We start from the raw sequence: 17,653 nt of genomic DNA on the forward strand, positions 1-17,653 counted from the left end.
ATCAAATACTCAGTTAGTTTTCTATAAGTTATGCCTCTTATGTGGTCGTTTTTTTGTTAGTTTCACCCCTCATTATCACCCATAAAGTAGGGAACGTCATCTGAAAAACTCCGGTGGTATTCCCGTCGGCTGAAGATTATAAGCAGAGAAGAAGAAGGAGAAAAACATTTATATGATGGGCTCTTAAAACTTCAGTCCAATAATACGACAAGCTTATTATTTTTTTATAATATTTGATATGGTTCAATTTTCAACAGATTATACATTGGAACTATTGATCATCATAAATCAAATCAATTATTCACAGATTTATTTTAGTTATTGTTACAGTTTTATGAAAATAGAACAAATTTATAACTATTTCAAGAGATAAAATTTTAAAAGTTGTATATACCAACTTGAAGTCTAAAAAATTGATTTTCATAAATGCATAGTTGTTCTCGAGCTTATATTACATTTTAAAAAATAATTTATATACAATAATGAATGTAAAAAAAATGATGTAGACCCTCCAACTAAACTTTTCTGGTTCTGCACTGGAGAATACCCATGACAAAAAAAGGATACTTTAGCGCAAAAGAAATATCGATTCGTTAACCTAAATACTAACAACATTAAAAAAACTAATTTATAAGATTTAATTCGGTAAAGCCTAAGGGCCTTTTTTGGCTCGTCAAGAGCACTTGAATTTTCAGGATCGGTCCCGCCCCGTAATGCAGATAAAAAAAGTTGTTCTATAGGTGTACAGTAAAAAAATTGGGATACCTCTAGAAATTTCTTCTAGTTCCGTCAATGATAAGTAAGAGGTTATTTAACTTTACAAGTCTATATATGTTGTAAGATCACTTTATATAGATAATTGTACATTTGTACGTTAGTTTTGTTTATTTAAATTAACAAGCCGCTAAACATGTTTTAAATATAATTAAAAAGTAAAAAAAAATGTAAATATTATTATAATATAAAAAGTACTATTCATTATAATATAAAAAGTACTATTCATAACGTTCTATTATAAATATATAGGATAAATAGAATAATTTTTTTATTAAATTAAAAATTATTATAATATAAAATACACTAATGATATCGAACCAGAGCAGACCAGTATCTTTGATACCAGTACCAATTGATACCAGGCTTATCCAACTTAAAAAGTAAAAATATATATATATATATATATATATATATATATTATAATATAAAAAATAGTATTCATAAGGTTCTATTATTAATATATAGGATAATGAAACTAAATAAATAAAAATAATATATATATAAAATCCAAAAAGAATAAATAAGATATAAAGTTGGCATAAATTACAAAAAGCAAAACCAGTAAATCCAATAACACAAGGCACAAAAACCAACAAAGAGCAATCCCTCTTTACTTCCTTTTCCTTTTTGACTGTCCACTTCCCTTTCTTTTCATCACATGGCTTTCACTAAATTTTTCAAAATTTTACAACATAAAGTTTCATCTAATTAAAATGGAAGCTCATTTTTACATAAAATAAATTAATATATAGTAAGGTTTAATGGTTTATGATATAAAATGTGGCTAACTTTGTATGATAAAATGTGGTAACAAATAAGAAAATGAGTTTGAATCAAAATAACCCATTTCTAAAACATTTTATTACATTACACAATAGAGAATTTTTACAAGTTTATTACATTACAAATAAAGGTTCCGGTATGATACACGATCACAATTGATCTGTTAAATATATAATTAACCTTTTATAATATCACCGGTAAGATCATCTCCGGTGCACGTAATGTGGCAAATTCGTGAGGCGCAAATTCGTGAGGCCACTCGTCAAACGAGAAGAGAGTGGCAAAGCATGTGAAAATAGATGTCGGTCGTAAAGACTTGTGAGAGAGGGAGGAGAGAGGAGAAGCCAAGCAAGCCAACATGGAAGGCGGCCAATGGCATCTATTCCCACTCGCGTCAGGGATGATATAACGTTTTATAACATGACAAAAATTCATATGTGACAAACACGAAACACATAGTAACAAAAAACGCACATATAAACATCAATAACATATGCCCACCCAATCAGTAATTTAGTCATATTATAGATTTACAAAAACCAGTAACGACGCTAAACCGTTCACGACTAAACCACAATAATTAGATTGTTGTACTAAAACAAAAGATTTACACATAATAATATATTAATAACTCTCCCAGCCAAACTCACAAAATCTACTTCGTAGTATTATTTTGGTTACTTTCATATCCCATTGCTTCTTTCTGCAGCAACCGCAAGCAACCTACACACACCTTGAGTCCAAATATCATACTCCCTCTCATTTTTACATTCGAATTCCACAACCCCACGAGCCACCGTCTTCAGCCCAAAGTAGCGGCGCTCTTCCACCAGTGGCCGCCCCGGCCACGGTGACATATCTTTTATAACCTCCAACACAATATCTGTGGAAAAAAGAGACAGTTATTGTCAAAAGAATGAGAATTTAACTTTAATCTTTAATGCTTTAACAAATCCCCAAAAAGACCCACCATAAGGGGTGGGGTAGGGTAGGGTACTTACTCTTCTTCTTTTTGGTAATGGTCCCAGCAACATGTCTGCTCTTCATTTTCAGGATCACCTGATCCATATACACAAAAACAGACTGTGTTTAAGTGTTCATGTTTAACTTTTCTAGAGGTAAAAAAAAGGACCACATAATATAATTTTGTAAGGTTATATGTACTGGGGCGCGAGAAAGAGCCATAGCGCCGCTATGGCGCCTAGAACACCGCCCCCAAGGGCGCTATGTTTCAAAAATGGGTGGAGGGCTTGAAATTTTTCGCGGCGTTATTGTTGTTTGGTTAATTGAGTTGGCCAATCAAAAATAGAAGAGTTTTTTTATATTAATTAATAAAACTTAAAATTATTAAATAGGTAATGATGGGTAGGGGCTTTATGACTACGGCCTCAAATTGCATAACGCCCCATAAGCCCCTTGCTGACGTGGCACGACACGTGTCGCATAACGCCCCCAAAAGGGCTTTATGACTACACATGGCCTAACAACATTACAGCCTTTGTTGGACAATAATTAAATCACTTTTTTTCAACATTTGAAGTTTTAAAAAATGAAGACACAAAAATATTTAAGCTTTTTATTAAATAGCTAAATCAATATCACTTCATCTAAGTCCTCGACGACTACGAACACCAAATTTGGCGTTTTTCGGTTGTAAATTTGTGTTTTACATGGGTAGACCAGAAACCCAAAACATTGACGGGTATGGAACTAACGGGAGCAGTTTTAAAAATTTTCACAGGTATGGACAAGTATGATATTAGGTGATACCTGACCAGATTACCTGAAACATACATACTTGTTTACCGGAACAATGCCGGTAAACATTTTCTTTTTATTTTTATTTGTTCTTGAATAATAAGACAATATATTAACTCACTAGTTATTTATTTTTATATTTCTAATTTCCTTGGGTAATAAAATTATACAAAAAGTAAAAGTGTAAAAAATTATTTAGAAATCCCAACGGATAACTTTTAATAAACTAACGGTTATACCCATTACCCAAAAGATGCCCCATGGACATTGAAGTCCAGGTATGGGACATGGTTTTACAAAAATGTATGAGACTCGAAATACAGATACCCGTGTCATTGCCATCGGTAGGTCTTTTACACGAAATTCGGTGTTTTGGTGCATATATTGGAACGGTAGATCTCACTAAACGAGCCAATATCTACCAGTCACTTCTTTTTCAGTATAATAAATTTTCTTGAAATATGAACACAAGTAAAGAACAAACATGTTCCCAACAAGACATTAAAGTTGACTTCTGTAAAAGAAAAGAAATAAGAAAATGCTGACGTCTTATTTATGTGTCAATTTCAAGGATAAAATTGAGTTTTTTTTTTATTTTTTATTTTTTATTTTTTTTTTTTGTAGATTTCATTATCTTATATATTTTATCAGGGATTTAAAAAAAAAAAAAACTAACCTGATCCATTTTGTTGATATAAACAGAAACTATTTTCCAATGAAGATCACCTGCAACAATACAAAAACTATAAGAACATTTTGCATCACCATTCAAATTGATTTGGAAAAAGACTAAAGCCGATCGTTGAACACGAACCTTTACGGGTGCGTTTGAGGAGCACACAACCTCGGGCAAGCAGTTCGCGGCTACATATTCCCAGGAAATTTTCTTCGGGTATAAACTCGTCACTATAACTACCGTTTGAACTGCTGGCCGTGCCATTGCTATGAACACTCCCCTTTTCTGTACGCGGTACAGCAGGGATATTACACGTGTCCTTCACTGCCCGTGCTTTTAAAGTCGCCACACCCCGAAGAGCTATAATAGTTTTATAATTAATAAATTATATATTGTTGTGTGAAAATCCCAAACCTAGGGGTGTAAATGAGCCGATCTACTTGTGGGCTCGTTAAAGGATCGAACCAAGCAGAGCTTAAACGGGCTCGAGCCAAATCTTCACTTAACTTTATTTAATATATTAAATCCATAATAATAATTATAACAAATTAGCCGAGCTTAAGCTTAGGCAAGCTCGTGATCGGCCCGTTTACACCCTTATCCAAATTGGTAAATCTAAAAAGGGATCAAGGGAAATGAAAGGATATAAATACCGGTGGCGGCGGCAGCTGTTAACGTCATGATATCACCTGGTGACCGGACGTTAACCGCAGAGCTAACAACAGAAGCAAGATGGTCGCGTTCAGCACCCATCGCTTCTGCAGCCTCCACACACTGTGCTGCCACCAAAGTGGCGGCAGATGCTACAGCCAAGTCGGTTTTCATCATCTCTTCATCCTTTCTATGTCCAGAGGCGGCAGTGGCGGCCGCAATGGCAGCAACAACAGAAGCAACACCAGCAACCGAAACAGTTGCATGTAACTGAGCATTATGAACTCTAGTCTCCTCTTTCTTTTTCTCTCTCCTGTTCTTCAACCACCTCCCGACCGTTTTTCCGCCACCGCCGGTTGTCGTACTGCTGATGGCCCCGCCTCGATACTGGTTGTTCACCACATTCTTTAATCGACCGTACTGTGTAGCATAAACAGCGTCATCAGCAAAACACAAAGACGATACTGTAAACATGTATTTCGATTATTTCGTTAAATAATTATTTAAACCGGTGCTAAAAACGAACAGTAAACCATGGTCAAATTTTAGGTCAAATACCATATTAGGTGCTATGGCTATATCATATTAATTAAATAAATGTTACTACAAGATTAGACATCAAATAGAAGCGTACCCACCTCATAAATGTGCCCATTTTATGATGGCACCATCATTTTTGGCCCCTTGCTCATTATGAGCCATGCGTTAGGATCAGATCAACCAAAAAACTTAATTATCGATGCCAATAATATAGCTACAATAATACCCATGATCCATATCATAGAAGGGCAAACAAGGTGGTCAAAAGCCATTGAAACCATCCAAACTGAAACAAGTTGGCTTTTGTTGTTTGGCGGTTTAACAGTTCGGCCGAATTTGAAACTTATAACTCAGTCACTAACTGTCTAAATCGAACCGACCATTTAACCATTTTTATAATATGTAGTCATATATATTTTTTGGAGTAAATTACTTTTTGAGTCCTTGTGTTTTAGTGATTTTAACAATTTGAGTTCAAAATCAAAATGTTTAATACCCTGAGTCCCTAGACGCATTTTTTATAACCTTTTGAGACCATTTTTTAACCTTGAGACCATTTTTTTTTAAACAAAAATGGACTCAAAATGCTATAAAATGAACAAAATTGGATTCAAAACGTTATAAAATGAGCGGTCAGGGACTCAGGATGTTAAACTTTTTGATTTCGGACTCAAGTGGTTAAAACCATTAAAACACAGAGACTCAAAAAGTAATTTACTCTTTTTTCTGTATTTTAATGATGAACCATCTTTATCATTATGGAATATTTAACACAAACTTACGATTTTGAATAAAAAAGATCTGTTTTGGACCGTCAAACCGAACTATCAAACTACCAAGCTGGCCAGAACCGGACCGTGAACAACACAATTTAGATTCCATCAAGAAGTTGATTTAAGATTAAATGATTAATGATCATGTTTAACCTTTTTAGAACTGGATTACAAACAAAAGTACAAAACAAAATCCTAGATCCAGTCTATAAAATCACTAGGTTTTGATTTAAATTATTTCACCATCTTTTATTTTGTCATTTAGTAATTATTATACTATACTAGAGAAAGCTGCACTACTGGGAGTTTTGTTAACTAAAACAACAACATATATCAGACAGTAACTTGAACCACCGGAAATCATGTCAGGCTCCTTGCCGGAAAAACAACTGTACAATCATTACACCCAATAGTTAACCGGAAAGTTACCGGCAATACCCCATAACACATACCTTCATATCGTACTTGTACATAGCCCCTTTATCCGTAGACTATTGCTATTATTATTGTTAAATGTTATTTTAGTTGTTTAGTTCAAATGTTTCATTTTTCACTTGTGGGTCTAAAAAGGTGTCACCCTTGCCTTTTTAGTCCACTGTATCAACTTCATCCATTTTTTCTGTTAACGAGAAGGCCAATTCAGTCATTTTATATGTAATTCTGTTAACTAGAAGGGCAATCCGGCCATATAAAATGACCGAATTGGCGTTTTCGTTAACAGAAAAAATGGATGAAATTAACGCAGTTGACTAGAATGGCAACAGTGAAACCTTTTTGGACCCACGGGTAAAAATTGAAAACTTTGGAAACAAGTAACTCACACAGCTTCTAAACTTACTCTATATTTATGCGAATGTCAACCATGAGAAGGCTGAAAACAAGCTAAGCCAGGTTGGGATTGGGCTCGGCTTGATCGTAAAAAGCTTGAGTCAGCTTGCTGCTCGTCAAACCAGTTAGTTTATTTTTAAAAACTATAATATTATATTTTTACACACTAAAATATATATAAACAAAAAAAATAACATCCACATAATTCAAATTATATAAATAAAAGAATATTTTAATTTATATATATACATATAAAAGAAATTTTGTGTTATACTTTTGTGCTATATTTTTCAAAAATATATTAAAATACGGACTTTGATTTAAATGCCAGCTAAACGAAACTAACGAGCGAGACAACAAGCCGAGCATACCTTGACTCGGCTGGGTTCTTTTCCATCCGAGTAAATTTCAATCCAAACCACGAGATTTTTGAACAGCTATACTGGTAATTTACCGCCGTGCCTACGAGCGGGTAGCGGGTAGGTTACCGGATTTTCCCCGGAATTGATGGTGGACGACTCGGGTTACTCTTGGAGTACTCCGTTTGTCCAGTGGGTGGCCCGAGAGAGTGCTCTGGATTGATTTGTTGGCCGTTCAAAAAAAAAACATACCTTGACATCCTCGATGATTTCCGAAGGCGAAACCGGGGGGCTATCCGTAAGCGATCCATTCAGCGGGCCGCTACTATGCGAGAGCCTCCCGGACGTCCTTGGCGACACTTCCAGCTGTCAAAACCACGAAAACTCCACTTCAAAAAAACAACACTTCCATCAAAGAAAACAACAACAAATGACTCACAGATTGCGCCAATATCCGTTCCATAATCAACTGTGAAGTCTCCGACGAAGCAAACGCAAAAGGACTGGCGGCAACATCCTCCAGGTCGCCGGAGATTTCATCAGCTCCGGCGGGGTGTGGCGGGGCTAGAGTTTTGGAAACTTGTAGGGCGGAGATGCTCCATGAGCGGGAGAGAAACTCCATGGGGTCGTTTGGGGTCTCCGGTGGCCGGAAAATGTTGGGGTTGACGGAATCCATGTTATGAGAATAAAAGGAGTGAATGGGGGTAATGATGAAGAAATAAGGAGGTGGTGGTGGGGTGGGGTGAACGACGGTGGTTCAGTGTAAGCTTTTGTCTCTTCACACGTACGACGGTGCTTTTTTTAGTGATGAAGAGTTTGATACACGCGTGTAGGCACAAGCATTGGTTTCCATTAAATGCTTGATGTCTTTTACTTTTTTCTTATTTGTTTTTTTTATTATTATTGTTGTTTTTAGGATGGAAATTGGGCATGGTCGTAAAAATTCCGACTAGGCGCCGATTAATCCTCGATTAATCACCGATTAATCTCGATTAATTTTTGATTAATTATAATTAATCGCAATTATATCCGATTAATCGCTAGTCCCCAACTCACCGGCCAACTAACGACTAGCGATTTCAACAACCATGAAAGCGACTAGCGATTTCAACAACCATGAAATTGATTGGTGATTTGGATTGAATTTTTTTTAGGTCGTAAAAAATGTTGAAAGGAAATTTTTTTGAGTGTAGGTTTGATTTTTAAGATGAAAAAGGTTACATAATGTTCTATGAATTGTCGTGGCATAGTGTTATTAGTGGCGAAGTTTGAGCAAAACTTTCGTAGGGATGGAAAGTTACGGGGCCTAAAAAATTACTATCGTTATGTTTTGGTTTATATGTTTCGGGTATTTCATTCATTCAAAAGACTCGTTCTTACAAATAAAAACTAAGTTTGAACCCGCATGTTTGATTTATATAGAAACTAGTTTCAGACTTTATTTAAACTCACTTTAAGGTAGCGTTTGGTATGAAGGAATGGAATGTGTAATAGAATGGATCATTCTGATGGAATGAAATGAAACATGTTTGGTTATAATGTGGTAATGGAATGGAGCATTCCAAAGGAATGTAACTCCTTCCAAATATAATAATTTTCATTCCTTGGTATGTAGGTGTTTTTTTTTCCATTCCTTCAAGAAATGAAAAGAAATATGTTCTTATTATTATTATTATTATTATTATTATTATTATTATTATTATTATTATTATTATTATTATTATTATTATTATTATTATTATTATTTATTATTATTATTATTATTGTTATTATTATTATTATATTTATATTTATACTTATACTTTTATTTGTATTTATATTTATATTTATTAATATTCATAGTAATATTAATATATATCAAAAATCTATTATTAATTTTTTATCATTAATATATTATTATTATTATTATTATTATTATTATTATTATTATTATTATTATTATTATTATTATTATTATTATTATTATTATTATTATTATTATTATTGAGACAATTATATTTTTGTCGTTTTTAATACAGTTGTGTTTCGTTACTTCATCTTTCTTTGTTTATCAAATTGTACAAAGTAATGATTCATTTTATTCACATATGAGTAACCAAACATCACAATGGAATGGAATGATCCATTTCATTCCGTTGTCCATTCCATTACCTCGTCCATTCCATTCTCTCATCTATTTCATTACCTCATACCAAACAGATCCTGAGTTTAAAAACAATTATAAATAATTACTAATAGCCTCATTCTTCACGTTAGACAAAATAATTGGCGTGAACAGACCTATATAATTTTAAAAATTTCGGACAAAAATTGAAAAAAGATCACACTACTAACCGAAACATTGACGAGGGCGGTGCACCCCCTTGTCCCTTAAAAGCTTCGCCCTTGTGTGTGATGGTTGTGGTCATGGACCTCATGACCAGTGACAACTGTGCTCTGTAAACGATGTACAATGTAAAACAATATCAATTATCAATAAAACAATGTGTTTTGGTGTTATTATATGTGTATTTGGGTTTAATGATTTTACGATTTGAATCAAGTTCGGTTTCAAGCTTTAAATCACTTTCTAGAAGGTTATACGCAAACTGGTGCGTAAACGTAATCAGTTTAACGCGACAAACACTCCGGAATAGTGACATAGGCTTATCATACCTTAAATAACCTTTACATAACTTAGAAATAAGTTTTAAAGGGTTTGGTGTGTCGAAAACAAGTTTATTCGATCGTAGGGACTATTTGTGTCAAACTGCGAAACGATGCCGATTCGTATGGTAATGAACATTCCGGAACTTGATCATAAGTTAAAGATACCTTAAATATCCTTTACATAGCTTAGAAATAGGCTTTGAGGGGTTTGTGTGACAACTGTGTTCTGTAAGCGTCGTATAATGTAAAACAATGTGAATTATCAATAAAACAATGTGCTTTGGTGTTATTATGTGTGTATTTATGTTTGATGATTTTACAATTTGATTCGACTCCGATTTCAAGCTTTAAATCGCTTTTTAGAGAGTTATATGCATAACTGGTGCATAAACGCAATCAGTTTAACGCAACGTACACTCCGGAACTATGACGTAAGCTTAACATACCTTAAATATCCTTTACATAACTTAGAAATAAGTTCCAAAGGATTCTGTATGGCAAAAACATGTTCATTTGAACTAAAGGACTATTTAAGACAAAACTGCGAAACTAACGCTGGTGACCGCCCGGATAATATTTAAATCCCAAAAATATTCTGTTATGATTAAAAACTTTATTTTTATCAGGTCCGTGTTGAAAAATGAATTAAAACGCCTAAAAACGCTAATTTTTCAAGTTTAAGCGCGTACCGCGTGTTTCTGCGCGACACAGTGCTTCTACTGCAAAACGCAGACAACGCAGCCAGTCTTGGCAACTGAAATTTTATTCCAACAATATTCTGGTAGGTTTATTTTTGTAAAGTAATAAAAATAATTTAGAACGCCATAAATCGGGATTTAAACGCTAGATAAAATACCCGGTATCTAGTTAAACACCCGTTTTAGCCTACATATGGCATATTTATATAAAAATTTACACATGGACCCCCTCCCCCATCAAAATTTCGGCCATATCAAGAGGGACCCACCAAATTTCTTGATAGATGTTGAAATGATTACATTTGATCTTTCTTGGATTCCTTGAGATTTTTGTAATCATGGAAGATCTTGTTAGATTCCTTTTTTTGCCTATAAATACCACCATACTCCCCACAACACTTCACTCAACAATCACCTCTCTCTCTCCTCCCTTCCAACCGTCCCCCATCTCTCTCTCTCCATTTCAAACCTTCAAACTCTTGTTCTTCATGTTCATCACTATTTCTAGCAACCTTCAAGTGGTGTGAAGATTCAAGGGTGATCTCAAGGTGTTCTCTAGTGATTCAAGCTTCCCATCATCTTCACACTAGAATTTCTACCCTAGCCTTGTGCTAGTAGTAAGTCCCTTCACACCATTGTTTCATCTTGTTCCTTGTTATGATGACGATAATCAAGTAACACAAGAAAATGAACACTAAAAAGATGAACATGAAATCCTGCATAAAAACCCTATATAAAAAGTTTGTAAGAAGTTGAAATCTGGTTGGTTTAGGGTTGGTTAAAGCATGATTGAGGTTTTAACATTAAATCATCAATAAACCATGGTTAGGGTCTTCGTTGATGCGTTTTAGTAACTTCTACCATGTAAACAGCTTGCTGAATTGTATTTCCAGCCAACTTCAACAGGCTGTAACGGGGTCATTTTAAGTCGAAAAACGGAATTTCTAAAGCCTAAAATGAGTGTTTTGGAATAACTAAGCAAATGGCACTGGAATCATAATTTTCCGAGACCGTTTACTATTTTTAAAAGGTTATTTTTGGACAGCAGCTCAAGCTGCATTTTTATTGCAGAAAAAGTATGACATTTTCGGAGTCACAACTTAAAACCTGAATAAAATCAACCCATGAAATTTTTACAGTAGATGGACACCGTTGTCAGGACGACCCTCCAACTGGAATTTCATCAAACGGACTTACGGTTGATTTTTAGCGAATATTTCCGTAAACTGCGATCAGAAGGTAGCAAATCTGATTGCAGTCGAGAAAATGATTTTTTATAAAATATGGGTAACGAATTGGACTTTGATATATTTACACAATAAATTTTGGAACATATGTCATATTCTGTAAAAATTTGGTGATTTTTAGAAAGGGTTAACTATTTTATAAAAATCCTCGAAAACAGTCCGGTTTCGAGTTATAAAGCTGAAATGAAGTATGCAACGTTTTGTTTGTCGATATGTCGGTTTGGTGATTGAAAATGAACTATTGGTTTTATATAAAAGAAAATGATATGCTATTAAAGCATGGACACCTCTATTTACAGAGGATACTCTGCCGAAATTTTCCGAAAATCCAACACTTAGTAAATATATTCTAGACAAAAGTTTACTAGAACATTGAATGAACAAATATCCCAACATGTCATATGATTAAGTTAAAACATTAACTATTTTAACAAATAATTACCACACGGAACAATATAAGAAACGTGACCCAAAATACTAAACTCTAAGCCAAGGCACGACCCGCTCGTCTAATAGACATTAGTACGTTGTAGGTTGTCGTGTAGCGGACAGGGTTTGAGATTCGATTCAAGACGCACTACTGTGAGTACATAGACCCCTCTCTTACTGTTTTCCAATGTTTGGGGTGAAACACATGTGCCTACTTGTTACTTTCATGCTTTCCTATTTTCATGTCATATACTTGCTATGTTCATTAGAACACTTATAGTACATGATTTACATTATATTGTTTTGCTATGTATGTTTACTTAGCATACTTAGTACATTGTTTTCATATAACATGCTTACATTTGGTATAACATTTGGTTTGTGCAAACGGGACTTATATACGTTCATTAACATTAGCTACGCCGCTCGGTAGTAAGTAATGGTACCATAGGACTTGACAAATCCCGTTCCTGACATCCTAGGTTTGTTTGGGTGTAAGGAATGACCGAATCCGAAAACATTTCTTTTGATAACCTTGACTTAGGGTTATCCGTCTGTCTCAAGGCTTGAATGTATGCGTTTAACTTACCACATAAGTGTTAGTATCAATTAAACATGCATTTACTTTGCAAAACATAACTTTTTGATATATTCAAAATACTTTGTTTTGTACATTTTTACATTTGGTTTAGGTGACGACACTTTGCTTACCATACATAACATTTGTTGACTACTTTTGGACTTGTACATTTTACACAACAACATATTTTTCAAGACTTTGGTTTACAAAATAGTCTATTTTATACAAACTCATATTACTTGGTTATTCATTTAACCATATATTATTCTTTCATTTATACACATCTTCTGATCTTATCGCTTTTCAAATAATTTACGAAACAAAACAATTTACAAGGTTCATGACAAAATTTTATTAAACATTTTCTTAAAACTTAAGTCATGAATCCAATTTTCATAAAACCTATGTATCTCACAGGCATTTTTATGCTGACGTACCTATTTTCACATGTGTTTTCAGGAGCTGTTGCTTAGGATGTTCGTGACACACTAGGGCGGACCTATGCCTTAGAGACTAAAATAAAGATGGAACTAGTTTAATTATGTGATGAACACTTTGTTTCAGTTAATTTAAGACTATGTAACCTTTGCTTGATGAATAAAACATAACTTTTAATTATCATGGTTGTGAAACAATAATTCTGTTACAACACTCCCCGACGTTTCCGCCACGATTTGTTGTTTTACGTGGTCGGGGTGTGACAGAAGAGTTGGTATCAGAGCCAATGGTTATAGGGAATTAGGTTATTAGTAATGCTTTGACCTAGACTATAACCTTTCTAGGACCCCAACACAAGTTGTCTTGTGTTTAGATTTTAAAACATGCACTTCACCTATCCTTAGGTGATTACCAAAAAAAAAAAAAAAAACAATACATAATGGAAGGCACGAAGCCAAAATGGATCATTAATCTCTTAAACCCTCCAAGTCTTCAAAATCTCGTCAAAGTTTTGGGTTCTAAATAGTGTGAACACGTGCAAACTGGAAGAGTGAATGCCTGTACCCTGAGTTTTCTGTCTAAGGCTAGAGTGTTCGTACAAATCCACATAATCGGACCAGTCACTCTTACCTCGGAACTCTTGGGGTGAGTGTTCACTTATAAGCGAGCATGTCTTCGCGAAGCATTATTTTTGACCCATTTACTTTGATTAGCCACTGTGTGTTGTTTGTCTGCTTTGTGATACGGACGAATGACCACCATCTTTGCTTTTGTTGATTTCTGTTTCATCTCATTCTTTTCATCTAACCTTCTCACCCGTCTCCTCTCATGTTTCCTCTTTTTAGAATGCCTCCTCGACGCGAAAATCGCTACCAAATGCCGAACTGGCGGAAATCATCGCGCAGCAGATGGCTGCTGCGTTCCCAAATCTTATTGCTCAGTTGAACCAAGCTAACAACAACAACGCTCCATGCAATTTCAAGAGTTTTAACTCGGCTAAACCGCTCAAGTTTAGTGGTTCTGAGGGAGCAACTGGGCTTCTTCAATGGTTCGAGAGCATTGAGAATACTTTTCGTCACGTTCAGTGTCCTGATAATCGCAAAGTCAAGTTTGCTCCCAGTGTGTTTCAGGAGAGGGCGCTTACATGGTGGAACGGGGTTATGAGAGACCGTGGTGCAGAAGTTGCTCTAGCACAAACATGGGCTGAACTTAGGACTCTTATGATGAGGGAATTTTGTCCTCGTCATGAACTGCGAGCCTTGGAAAGGGAGTTTGATGACTTGAAACAGGATAGTGGCGAGCATCGGGCATATACTGATAGGTATGAGGAGCTGAGTTTGTTGTGCCCAACAATGGTTACCCCACTCGATAAGGCTATCGAAAGGTACATCGATGGTCTACCTGACTCAGTGCAAGACATCGTTACTGGTAGTAACCCTACCACAGTCCGTCAGGCGATCGAGTTAGCAGCGACATTGACTGAGTCGCAGATTCGGAAGGGTAAGTTGCACAGGAAGGGGGAGAAAGGTAAGAAGCAGGCGTCTGACAAAGAGGATAACAAGAAAGGTAAAAACAAGAAGGGTAAGGATTCTGGTTCCTCGAAGGGTTCTAGGAAGCGAAAGGCTTCCCAAAACTACGCCGTTACCGCACAGGCCCAAGCTGCACCAAATCAGCCTGCGCAACCACTTGCCAAGAAGCCTTATCTAGGCAATGCACCTTCGTGCAACAGGTGTAACGGTCATCATCAGCCACACCTCCAGTGTCGTCAATGTACCAACTGTGGAAGACCTGGTCATCTTGCTGCTTCATGCCGCATTCCTGCTAATCAGAATCGGGCTGTCACACCCCAACCGATGGCGGAATCATCGGGGCGCGGCACTGAGCGTAACAGATTGTTCAGAAGTTTCCACAACAACTATCATACAATTCAGTTATATAACACGTCCCATACCGTGTCCCAAATAATAACAAGTTATCATAGAAATCAACTAAACAATATGGGAACTGTTCCGACAACTCAAATTCTTAATTATTACAGACCGAAAGTAAATATTGTTTTAAGACTTCTAGACTGCTAACCATAGATCTTACTGACTACAGGTGCCAGTGCAAGATCTACAGATAATTATGACCCTGGAACAGGTACGAGGACACCGTCCTAAGGTCACAGGCTCCTAGAAGCTTATTATTGCCTCGCTTCCCTAGCACGCTAGTAGCTTAAACACCTGTCACATACGTTAAAATAAAAGTCAATACATATAATGTAAAGGTGAGTACACAAGTTTGATATAGCATATAGAGTTCGAATAGTTTACGCATAACCAAGCACGTACACAAGGGCAAACGATGCATGTAAATTATCAACATGGGACCATCGATACCAACGACTTCGAGTTGACTGTCCGAGACAGTTCGCAATACATGATTACCACCGTAATCCATGCAAGTAATTGTCCTTAGCAACCCCCGTGTGAACGGGTGCTGAGTCCAAACTATAGTACTACGTTGCTAAAGCAGGCAGATAGCACTCCACGTGTAAACATAATAAACAGCAATCATTTAGACAAGTAATACATGCAAGTAGGTTAGCGTTCAAATAGTTTGTGTTGTTTGTGAATTTGATAGATTACGTATGTAACACCCAAAAGTGCTGAAAGCAAAAAGGGATCGAGTATACTCACAGTGGTTGGTTGTGGATTGAAGGGAGCACTGAGAATAGGTTAGCCTGAATAGTTCGATAACACAACGATGAGTAACGCGGAAAAAGTAAACAATGTACTTGGATCGAGTAGGCCATTCGATCGGACAGCAGTTCGATCGAGTGGACTGTTCGATTGGTTTGAAAGTCCGTTCGAACATCCATTCGATCGGCTGGCTGGCTCGATCGGCTGGTTCCTTCAAGTGGATTGTTTCTTCCTTTGATGTGAAGGATGTGTTTGTGTATGATGGTTTGTACTACCTTTCAAGTTGGCCGATCGAACAGCTGTTCGATCGGTTAGCCCAACCGATCGGCTAGCACTTCATTGTTTTCGAATATGTCACTCGATCGGTTGGCATGCTCGATCGGGTGACATTCCAATGTTTCGAAAAGTCTAAGTGTTTTGAAGTATAGTATCTCATGATTCGAGCAGTAATGATTACAATCGAGTGGCGTAGTCGATCGAACAGTACCTCGTCAATACTACACTTCATGAGTTTGGTGGGTCTAAGTGCTAGTCGATCGGTTAGCCTAGTCGATCGGCTGGCATAGTCGTTCGGTTGGGCTGTTCGATCGAACAGCCTAGCCGTTCGGCCAGCTTCTCGATTCGGTTAACCTATCACCTAACACTTGGTTATTCCCGTTGTTTGTTGATGTTTTAGAGATATTTTGACTACGAGTTGAACCACAAAACTGAAGTCCCCACTTAGCCTACTGACTCGAGCAGGAATCACCCAAACTCGGTCAGAGACGGTTTGGAACCCAAGTTTAACGTTTAACCCGAAATCGGTATATCTCTTGGTAGAACCCGAATCTTGAACCATGTGTTTGTTTGGGTTGATTTGTAAATCGGTTCAAGTCTCGTTTTTACCTTCTTGAGTGTAAAAGAGTTGAAAGATAGATGAAAACCCATCTTCCAATCCTTTCCCACCGTGAAATGTTAAGATCTTTGGAAGATTTTAGGTTATTGATGTGGAAATCGGTTAGATCTAGCTTATTCATGGTTGAATGAAGTCAAGAACATGAAGTTCTTGATGAACACCAAGAACACCATGATGACATCACTCAAGAACACCTAGATCTTGGTGATTTCATGGATGAAATTCAGATTTTGAAAGATAGAAAGATGGAGAATCGATTAATGAACAAAAACGTACAAGGATTAGAGCGAAATACTTACCGGTTTGAGAGAAATCTGAGATTTAGTGAGAAGAAGAGGCTGGTCGGTCAGAGCTTTTCCAAAAGTGGAAAGGTTGACAAAGACAGCCCTATTTATAGGCTTCCAAAAGAGGAAAGGGTCAGCTGATCGAACAGCATCCCTGATCGAGCAGCTGTCCGATCGAACAGCCTGTTCGATCGGCTAGCCTGTTCGATCAGGTTGCCCTGTTCGATCGGCTTGCCTGGTTTTGAGTGTTTCGCGACGATTTTTGATATTTCGAGTTCGATGAACGATGATTTGAGGATGATAGAATTCCTAATCAAATTACTTTTAGTCTCAACTACTATATCTAACATACAAGCATCCTTACAACCATTTCGGGTTCGATTTCCATTGAGTTTGATTCGCCTTTGAGTCTTGATTGATTTGATCGATTCACCACACACTTTAACATAAAAGTAAACATGCACAAGTAACACATAAGGCACACACACACACGTATAAAAGCATTAAAATCCCCACACTTGAGTTCGATGATTGATTTGATTAGCTTGATTATTGATTGACTAGCTTTATTGCGTTGTTACTTCCTATCATTCACAGTCGGTCG

General features: G+C 36.3%; 1 protein-coding gene across 1 annotated transcript; it reads right to left on the minus strand.

The window, feature by feature from the left end:
• Positions 1–2,037: 2,037 nt before the first annotated feature.
• On the minus strand, positions 2,038–7,982 carry LOC110929340 (VAN3-binding protein). Its single transcript, XM_022172481.2, has 7 exons — positions 7,585–7,982; positions 7,398–7,511; positions 4,648–5,065; positions 4,133–4,354; positions 3,995–4,044; positions 2,562–2,619; positions 2,038–2,443 (listed from the first exon to the last, which is right to left on the minus strand). The coding sequence occupies exons 1-7, from the start codon at positions 7,819–7,821 to the stop codon at positions 2,244–2,246; spliced, it is 1,299 nt and encodes a 432-aa protein (XP_022028173.1). The 5' UTR covers positions 7,822–7,982; the 3' UTR covers positions 2,038–2,243.
• Positions 7,983–17,653: the final 9,671 nt, after the last annotated feature.

This window comes from Helianthus annuus, chromosome 3, assembly GCF_002127325.2.
Source record: "Helianthus annuus cultivar XRQ/B chromosome 3, HanXRQr2.0-SUNRISE, whole genome shotgun sequence".
In the NCBI taxonomy this organism is placed as follows: Eukaryota; Viridiplantae; Streptophyta; class Magnoliopsida; order Asterales; family Asteraceae; genus Helianthus; species Helianthus annuus.

Bases quoted from the DNA above. Each gene is read 5' to 3' on its own strand.
- LOC110929340 (XM_022172481.2), bottom strand. From the start codon at position 7,821: ATGGATTCCGTCAACCCCAACATTTTCCGGCCACCGGAGACCCCAAAC. The intron at 7,512-7,584 runs GTGAGTCATTTG...TGGTTTTGACAG, and splicing joins AACGGATATTGGCGCAATCT to CTGGAAGTGTCGCCAAGGAC. The intron at 2,444-2,561 runs GTAAGTACCCTA...TTTTTTCCACAG, and splicing joins CATTACCAAAAAGAAGAAGA to ATATTGTGTTGGAGGTTATA.